Source organism: Equus caballus, chromosome 4, assembly GCF_041296265.1.
Source record: "Equus caballus isolate H_3958 breed thoroughbred chromosome 4, TB-T2T, whole genome shotgun sequence".
NCBI classification, from domain to species: Eukaryota; Metazoa; Chordata; class Mammalia; order Perissodactyla; family Equidae; genus Equus; species Equus caballus.
The window spans coordinates 94,248,942-94,259,096 of NC_091687.1; the positions used below are offsets into that span (position 1 = coordinate 94,248,942).

The 10,155-nt window shown below is 47.7% G+C and overlaps 1 protein-coding gene across 1 annotated transcript in view; it reads right to left on the bottom strand.

Moving 5' to 3' along the window:
• Positions 1-5,839, bottom strand: part of FAM180A (family with sequence similarity 180 member A) — a 16,890-nt gene extending 11,051 nt beyond the window's left edge. The window contains exon 1 of the mRNA XM_005609431.4: positions 5,195-5,839. Within this exon, the coding sequence (XP_005609488.1) occupies positions 5,195-5,270 (76 nt within the window). The 5' untranslated portion in view covers positions 5,271-5,839. The remainder of the gene's footprint in view (positions 1-5,194) is intronic.
• Positions 5,840-10,155: the final 4,316 nt, after the last annotated feature.

Consider the following 10,155-nt stretch of genomic DNA (forward strand, 5'->3'; position numbering starts at 1 on the left):
AAAAGGATGTCACTCCCCCCTCCACCTTTTCAGTCCTACCTCATTAGTTTTTCCCTCTCCACTAGATCTTTCACATCAGCATGAAAACATGTTGCTGCTTCTATCTTAAAAAAAAGAAAAAAATCCCTCCTGGCTGTCTGCTCTTCCTTCTCACCTGCCTCTTCCTATGGAGGAGTCCTGGCCTCCTCTGGGGCTCTCTCCTCAGTTCCAGCCACTCTCACTTCCATACTGACTTTCCACTTTCTCTCTCCAGGCCAGGCAAGAATGTATCCAACCGCCTGCAGGAGTCTCCTTTTGGATTTGTAATAGTTCCCTCTCCTGACTCCCAGCCCAACTCCCAATAGACACACACACACACGCCCCTCCTACTTCGTCTGTGGTCTTCCCCATCTCTCTCAGTTGCTCAGGCCAAAATCCTGGGAGTCATCCTTGACTTGTCTCTTGCTTTCATATCCCACATTCAACTCGGCAGCAAAGCCTGCTGGCGCGCCCTTCAGAATGTATCTGGAATCCGGCTACTTCTCACCACATCCCCGCCAGCCTCCTGGTCCAAGCCTGGAGCCCCTCTCTTAATGGCGTCTCTGCTTCCATCCGCGGCTCCTGCCCTCATTCTATTCTTAACACAGCAACTAAAGCAATTCTGTGAAAACATAGGTCAGACGATGTCACTCCTCTGCCCAGAACCCTCCATGGCTTTCCATCTCACTCAGAGTAAAAGCCAAAGATCTTCAAATGGCCACCAGGTGCTACATGACTTGACTTCTTACTACCCCTTTGAACTCATCTGCTCTTCTCCCCTGGCTCACGCCACTCCAGCCACAGGCCTCCTCCCTGTTCCTTGAGCTCACCAGGCATGCTTCTGCCACAGGGCCTTTGCACTTCTGTTCCTCCTGCCTGGAATACTCACTCTTTCCCCGGAGACTGCATGGCTCACTCCCACGTTTCCTTTAGGTCTTCAGTCACCTCCTCAGGGAGGCCCTCCCTGACTGCCTTATTTAGAGTTATAATCCTCTATATTCTCTAACCTGTCCCTACTTTATTGCCATCCAACAAACCAAATGTCTTATTTATATAAGCGTTAATTGTCCATTTCCCCTCACTAGAATGTCAGCTCCACAAGGCATGGGATGTTGCCAGTTTTGCTCACTGCTGCATTCCCAGTGCCTACCATCCTGCTCATGACTGTTTGTTGAATGAATAAATGATCACATAGAAACACATTAACTATCCTTGTCACCAAACTCCCTACTTTCCAAATGCAGTGCTTCACTAAATCCTTCTCTGTCTAACAGGGTGATTCTAGACCTTATTTGCAGTTCCAGGTGCTGGCTAATTATCAGAAAGTAGATGTTTTCTCCTGTCTCCACCACGCCCTCCCTTTGTGTCTGAGGAGCCCCTGTTCTGGCCTGGGAGAAGCCACTTTTAAAGATCTCAGTCAAGGCTGGCCCTTGTCTCCCCCCATTTCAGCTGGTCCGGGCTTTCTTGCCCTGACACCAGGCAGAAGCCTCCTTGAATGCAAGAGGCTGTCTTTGCTTTGAGCCTGATCTTCGAAGGACTTTTCATAATCTTGGATGAAGATCTCTTCTCTCCTCCCATCCCCCAAATCGGTTGGCTGTAACAGAGAGTATGGAGGCGGACCACGATTTCCACGTAACCGTGCGCAGCATCTGCGCCAAAGAGCTTGTTGGAATGGATTCAAGCTACAGACATATCCAGACAAACACAACCAGATTTTAGATGAATCAGTTGCAGCAAGACTATGGAATCGACCACGGGTGCAGAAAGGACAAGCTCTCATTTGTAAAAGATCCTTTGCCAGATCCTACTGATGTCATTTACTTCTTTGCTCCCAGGCCAGCCCTTTAGAAACACAGTAGTACTCTGAGCCAGCCAGGATCTTGGCCCGGGTGTTGGGGTCCTCCTGGAACACTTCTGAAAGCGCTGCTGTGAGGCGGCTCCCTTTGGCCAGACCCTCCTGCCACCCAGGGGGAGCGCAGGGCTGCCAGGGGCAGGGGAGCACCTGGAAGGATGGAGAGCGGAGGGGGAGGGGATAAAGGAGGACAGCTGGGCTCCAGCACCATACACCTGCTGCGGGGTGGGTGTCCAAGCCCAGGTCTCTCCTTCCCCTGCCTGACCTGGGGCACGTCAACTCCCCCCACGTGCCCCCGCCAGTCTCCAGTGTTCTTACCTGTGAAGGGTCAGAATAGCACCTGCCTTGGGCAGTGACTGTGGAGTAACGAGGGGGCCACCCGTGGTGGTCCTAGTAATGCTACTCCAGTTACCCAGTCAGTCAATACTTACTGGACACCCACCCCAGGCCCTTCCCATCACAGAACCTTCACTGCTGGAAACACACCGCTAAAATGGACACCCGCAAATGACAAATTCCACCAGATAACTGAAGGGCCATTCTTCTCTACGGAACTGCTTTTGAAAGAAATAATTTACATGTATTTAATAGAAACATACATATTTATAGTAATCAATACATGTGTGTTTTTTAAGACTGGCTAGCCCCCCCCCCCCCATCCCCCGAGGTGGTGCTCTGGCAGGACCTGGGCTGGCTGTGACTTAGGCCAGGTGTGTCCAGCTTCCCCGGGCTGGCCACGCTAACCGCAGGTGAGTCATTTGGTCTTAATCAAGTTGGTGAGGCTGGAACAGCCATCCTAGCGTGGAAAACCACCTCCCAGGGCGGAATCCTAGAGAGCGCTTCGTAGGGAGAGGCCGCGAGAATGGTAGGAAAAAGGACATCCTGACAGCTGGGTGTATTCCTTTTAGGTTTATGTCTACATTTCTACATGTAGGGGCAGAGGGATGGGGGATGGCCGGGCTAGGATGGTGGTGGTGAGGGAGGGAGGGCGGGGGCTGGGGTGGTGGTGGTGAGGGGGTGGGGGAGGGCAGGGCTGGGGTGGTAGTGGTGAGGGGGTGATAGTGGGGAGGGGGTGGGGGAGGGTGGGGAGGGGGGCCGGGGGTGGGGGTGGTGAGGGCGGTAGCTGGGATGGTGGTGAGGGGGTTAGGGGGCTTCGGGCTGCGGTGGGTGGAGGGCGAGGATGTTGTAGAGAGAGGTCGCCCTCAGGCTCTTTCCAAAAGGCATTCCTCTAACTTAGGCCTGGAGTTGGGGTTGGGGTCAGCGTCAAGGTGAAAGGAACAGGAAGTACGTTTGGAAAATTGTTTTTTATTGGGGTGTGGCTTCCATTCCGTCTTAAAAATATGGCAATCGTGTCTTCCTTCTATAATTAGAAAAAAATGTTAAAAATGAAGAAAACTCTTACGTGGAAGACTTTTGATGATGGCTGGAGGCGCTTCCTGTCGTTTGTTGACTCTGACGCTGCCATGCACCGCTAAGGTGGCAGCTACACCAGCTGCCTCCTCTTGGTCTCTGTTTCGCGTGGTGCCTCCCTGTCATTCTAGAGACTGTCACTATTACTCGGGGGCAGACCTTCCCCAGTGAGGAGGGGTGGGGCCAGAGCAGGTACTCCCGGAATGTTGCCATCAAACCGCGTGTTGAGAACCTCAAACTTTCTTTAATGAATCTCTTTCACTTGTTTGAGTGGTAGGTAATAGCTAACATTTATATAGTTTTTCATCATTTACAAAGCATTTTATTTACATTTTTGATTATGACCCTCAGAACAACACAGTAAGGGTAAGTTTTGTTATTATTAATGTTACCTTTGTGAACTAAAGCTCAGAGAGGTTAAGAGACTTGCCAGTGATCACACAGCCAATTAGAGGCAGACTTAAATTTTGAGTTCCTTACAGGGTAGCTCATGATGTAGCTATCGTATTTACAAGCCTTGTTACAAATCAAATCACCTCATTTGGTTTTCTAACAGCCTGTGCATTGGAAAGAGGGGATATCATCATCTTTTTTTAATGGGCACATTAAGGAAATTTCCAGCGTCACACAGGGGTAAGTGGCAGAACACAATGCCACGGTTTCTTTGCTCTCTGCTTCCAAGTTTGTGCATGTGATGAGCAGGGAGGGGAGGGTGTAATGTTATCAGAAAAAAGGAAAATGCTGCTTTAATTATTAGTCTCTGCGCAACAATCATTTCACAGCTCAGCTCAGAGAACTGGCAAGTCCCTAATCTCAGGCTTGCAAATGAGAGCATAAAAACCCCAACAAGTGCTGTGGCTTTTGTTGCCCTCCCTCCCCCATTTCGGATCCATCCACTGCTCTGTTCCCACACTGACCGCTCCCTCCTTCCCTGAATGTCTCCTTGAGATCCAGGAGGCTCGTCCGCCTGCTGCCATGCCAGCCTATTTTGGATCTCTAGAAACACCTATGAGCCTGAATTCTTTTTCCAGTTCTTTCCGGGAGAGAGACCTCAGACGACTTTAGGCAGAGGATAGATTTCAGATCAGATGGGGAGGTTGTGATCGGCACTATTCATCCCTCACTTTTTAACTGTGATACACTCTAATTGGCCGGAGGTGCTGCCAGTGTGGGCCACCTGGAGCCAGTCCTGGGGCACAGAGAAAAGATGCCGTGCCGGCTCTGAGAAACCACATCCCGAGGGAAAGGAAGCAGGTCGTGAGGGAAAAGATCTTGCTGGCCCATCCTTTCCGAGGTGGACCGGTGGGCCGGCGGGAGGAGCAGGCGGGCAGACATGTGGATGCTGGAGGGTTACTCTTCCTCTCCTGCCTCTGCGCCAGGTCTACCCAGCTGCAAAGATGTGTCCCCTTCTGGTCGAGAAGCAGCGTGGAGACCTCATAATGAGCAGCGCAGGCCCAGAGCCTCTTGTCGGGTTTCCCCAGGTGGCACCCTTTTGCATCCCAACACCCCCAGTCCCATCCTGTTAGCATCAGACCTGGGCACCTGCTCTCCCCCTGCCTGGCCCAGCTGCAGCGGCCTCAGGGGGGACCTCGAGGGGGTCTGGCCACATTTAGTGAAGCAAAGAAGACTTGGCTCCCGCAGGTCAGAAGGGATGCCCTCGGCGTCTCTCCCTCCACCAAGTCCCCTCAGCAGTCCCCTTTGATTCTTTTCACTGTCATTTTCCCCATCACCTTCTAACACCTTCTAACATGTCAAGAAGCATAAAGCAATTGGCAGAGAGGAGATAAAAGGAGAGCGTGGGCCTTCTAATTTCCTTCCTCCTCCTCCACTCCTCCCCCTGCTCCCCCGCCAAATTCCTAATAGTATTTGAGAAAGAATAATGAGCATCAAACAAACAAATAAAAAGCAACTCACCCCTGCTCCACCTGTGGGACACGGTAGCCTGAGCATCGTAACACAACAGCAGAAGCAGCAATGTCTTCCAACACATCTTTTCCTCCAAAAAGGTGAAAAGTCACCCCTCAAACCAAGTGGGACCCCAGGAGCTACAGGTATGGCCGTACTGGTCGTCCCAGTGTGGCGATATAGTTCTTACCACCCTTCCCTTTCAGAAGTGCAGAGATGCCCTCTCCCGCCTCTGAAGGGTGGAGGCAGAGGCTGCCTCCTGAGCGGGGTGGGGGGTTGGGGCAGAAATTGGGACCTCTGTTAATCCGACTCTCTCCGGGATTGGGGCACTGGGCTTGCACAGACAGACTCTGTTTTTGAGCACATCTGGAGTGACTCACGGCGCATGTGATCTCCTTGGCAGTGGGGCGGATAAATATAATTTCTGTACTTGAGTTCCATGTGTTGGATGCACCCACTGGAATTTTTCTTTAACAAACAGACTCGCAGAACTTGTTAGAGAGCCCGGCGAAAAGTTGGCTGCTGTCCCCGTCCACACATTCACACCAGAGCCAGGGGCGAGGGCTGCAGGAAGAGCTGGGACGCCTGCCTGGCAGATGCCGGGCGGACTGAGCCCAGAGTTGCCTTCAGGACAGCACAGTCATTGTGATGTCTGGGCTCAGTGTCACTTGTCACCCTTCCCTGGAGCTAGACCTCGCGGTGTTGGTGTCTAGAGCCAGCTCCGAGAGTGTCCCCAGGCTCTGGGCGGGTGGGGTGTCGGCCGGTTGCAAGGGGCAGAAGTAGAGAGGTGCGTGGTGTGTAGGTGTTGGACGAGCAGCTAATGATCCAGGGGCCGTAGGTGACCCTCCCCTATTCACATTCACAATATCTCAGTTTCTGGGCTAGACCTGGGACCAAACCACTTTGATTCTCCCAAGCAAAATGGTAGTGTTTTTCCGTGATCATTTTTGGGGGGTATTTAATTAATTAATTTTTATTGAGATATAATTGACATGTAACAGTGTATAAATTTAAGGTGTACAGTGTGTTGATTTGATACACTTATATGTTGCAATATGATTGCTGTAGCATTAGCTAACACCTCCATCATGGCTCATAATTATCACTTCTTTTTTGTGGTGAGAACGTTTAAGATCCATGATCTTTTTTCTTTTTTTTTGAGGAAGATTAGCCCTGAGCTAACTGCTGCCAATCCTCCGCTTTTTGCTGAGGAAGACTGGCCCTGAGCTAACATCTGTGCCCATCTTCCTCTACTAGAGAGGGGGAAAAAAAAAGAAGATTGGCAACAGATGTTAGCTCAGGTGCCAAAAAAAAAAAAAACCAAACATAATGTGAGTCACAAATGTAATTTAAAATTTTCTAGTAGCCACGTTAAAAGAAGTAAAATGAAATAGGTAAATGAATCATAATAATACATTTTATTTAACCCAGTATATACAAAATATTATCATTTCTCCATGTAATCAATGTAAGTATTAAAAGATATTTTCTATTCTTTTTTTATACCAAGTCTTTGAGATCCAAAGTGTATTTCACACTTACAGCACATCTCAGTTCACATCAGCCACATTTCAAGTACTCAATAGCCACATGTGGCCAGTGGCTACTGTAGTGGGCGGCTCAGGACAAGAAAGCGAGAGAGCTGACTCTGCAGCTAGACTGCCTGTCTTTATATCCTGCCTCTGCCACTTATTGGCTGTGGGATCTTGGCTGAGTTCCTTCACCTCTCTTTGCCTTGAGTTTCCTCATCTATAGAATGGGGATAATAATAGTTTCTTCTTCACAGGGTTGTTGTGAGGAATCGATGAGTTAATATGAATCAAGTGCTGAGAACAATACCTGGCACGTACATACACATGAGGAGAGGGGCTCAAAGGGGTCAGATAATCTGCCCAAGGTCACCCAGTTGGTAGGTGGTGGAGCTGGAACTTTAATGTAGGTCCGTGTGATTCCATAGCCTGCCTCAAAGCATTACATTTTGGGAACGCCTTAGTGGAGTGCTGGTAAAGAGTTCTGGAGGGCAGGGAAGCCCTGATTTGTAACACTTGCCAATAACACTGGTGAAGATACTCCCATTATGGCTGATTTCAAGCTGCTGATAGTTTAATAGGCAGCTTGCAAAATTTCTGAATAATTAACGATCAGCTCTCTGGGAGCCCTGTGAGCCGAGTTCAGCACACGGCTGCCGCTCACTCGTAAGGTTAGTTCTCCTGGCTCTGACGCCTTCTCTCCTTCTGATGTGTGCTTTTCTTTTTGTGCTTCCTTTTAAAAAAATTATCTTAAAAAATGTTTAGGGGCCGGCTCCGTGGCTGAGTGGTTAAGTTTGCGTGCTCTGCTGCGGTGGCCCAGGTTTCGGATCCTGGGCGTGGACATGGCACCACTGGTCAGGCCATGTTGAGGCAGCGTCCCACATCCCACAACTAGAAGGACCTGCAACTAAGATATACAACTCTGTACTGGGGGGGTTTGGGAAATAAAGCAGAAAAAAACAAAAAGATTGGCAACAGTTGTTAGCCCAGGTGCCAATCTTTAAAAAAAAAAAATTTATTCTTATTTTTTCCAGTTTTATTGCAATATAATTGATGTATAACACATATAACACAGGTGTACAACATAATGAATTGATAAATGTATATATTGCAAGGTGATTACCACAAGTTTAGTTAACATCCATCACCTTACATAGTTACTAATTTTTTTTCTTGTGATGAAAACTTTTAAGTTCTACTCTCTTAGCAACTTTCAAATATACAATATAGTATTTATTATTTACAATAGAGACTATAGGCACTGGGCTGGACATTACATTCCAAGAACTTATTTATCTTATAACTGGAAGTTTATAGCTTCACCCAATTCTTCCATTCCCTATCCGCTACCTCTGGCAACCACCAATCTGTTCTCTGTTTATATGAGTTTGGTTTTTTGAGATTCTATATACAAGTGAGATTATACAGTATTTGTCTTTCTCTGCCTGACTTATTTCAGTTAGCATAAAGCCCTCCAGGTCCATCCGTGTTGTCACAAATGGCAAGATTTTCTTCTTTTTTATGGCTGAATAATATTCCATTGTCTATATATACCACATTTTCTTTATCCATTCATTTGTCAATGGAAACGTAGGTTGTTTCCATGTTCTCTTGCTAACACTCCCATGAGTGAGGAAAGAGCTGAGGAGGGAAGATGGAAGTGACTTGCCCTAACCCTAACCCTAACCCTAACCCTAACCCTAACCCTATTTTGAAGAGGAAACTCCATCCTATTTTCCATAGTGGCTGTACCAATTTATATTCCCACCACCAGTGCAAAAAGTTTCCCTTTTCTTCACATCCTCACCAACACTTATCTCTTGTCTTTTTGATGATAGCCATTCTAACAGGTGTGAAGTGATACTCATGGTTTTGATTTGCATTTCCCTGATGATTAGTGATGCTGAGCACCTTTTCATATACCTGTCAGCCATTTGTATGTCTTCTTTGGAAAAACGTCTATTCAGTTCTCGTGCCCCTTTTTAAATCAGATTGTTTGTATTTTTGCTATTGAATTGAATGAGTTCTTTATATATTTTGGATATTAATTCTTTATCAGATATGATTTGCAAATATTTCCTCCCGTTCTGTAGGTTGACTTTCCATTTTGTTGGCAGTTTCCTTTGCTGTGCAGTGTACTTCCTTTTTACGTCTTCAAGGATTGCCCAAAGCACCTGGTGTGGGACTGGGTGTCCTGTAATTGCCCATTGAAAATTTTTTGATTGATGCCCAAGCTGAGAAAGCTCCAGATTCTCCTGTTCTCTTGCTAACACTCCCATGAGTGAGGAAAGAGCTGAGGAGGGAAGATGGAAGTGACTTGCCTGGCAACAGGGAAACCAGGACCAGAAATCACGATCTTGGCCTCCAGTCCTAAACTTTTTCATTTGTAAACTGTCACCTACTAATTGCTAAGCTGGGATGAGGATTAGTTTTGGATTTGGGCTGGGAAGGAATAGTTTGTAACTAATTTCATTTCGTAAAATGATAAGCCAGGCCTTCTCCCACCACTACAACTTGGTGGCAAGAGGCAAATGTCTGCAGTTTCTCAAGGAGCCTGGTTGAAGTCTTTGGAAACCCTGGCCTGGTGCACTGATTTTTTTCTCTCTCCATGTTTTTCTTGTACTTGCTGCAATTCTGCGCACACTGGTTCAGACCGGAAAGCTAATGGGAGGCACTGTCTTTTGTAACAGATCATGGTAAAACCAAGACTAGGGCGCTTCCTAGAGCTATTGATTATGTAAGGATTGCTGTCAGGGGGATGTTCTACTTAAGGCAACAGTTTTCTTTTTTTCTTTTTTAGTGAAGATTAGCCCTGAGCTAACTGCTGCCAATCCTTCTCTTTTTTGCTGAGGAAGACTGGCCCTGAGCTAACATCTGTGCCCATCTTCCTCTACTTTATATGTGGGATGCCTACCACAGTATGGCTTACCAAGCAGTGCCATGTCTGCACCCGGGATCCAAACTGGTGAACCCCAGGCTGCCAAAGTGGAACGTGCGCACTTAACTACTGCACCACCGGGCCACTCATTTTCACCTCTGAACTTCCACTGCACCAACCTGTATATCTGTCATCACCAATCATTTTCCAACTCAGTTACGTCTACCGTTTACTGAGTTCTGACCGCACACCTTATTTTCTTTCATTCAATTTTCGCAGCAATTCTGTTCAGTAGATGCTATAATAGAGTCCATTTTACGTATGGCAACTTGAAGCTTAGCAAGGATCAATAACTTGGGCCACACCACTACTAAGTGGTAAACACTTCCATACACTGCCCTGCAGGGGCCGAGAAGAAACAAAACACCAATGAAGCAGCCTCTACACATTGGAAGCACGATGCAGTAGCAGGAGTGCTGGGCTGGGTCCCCCATAATAGTATTAGGTGGGAGAGGGACATTCTGTTCATTTTGAGGGCTCCAGCACAGAAGCAGCACAGTCAA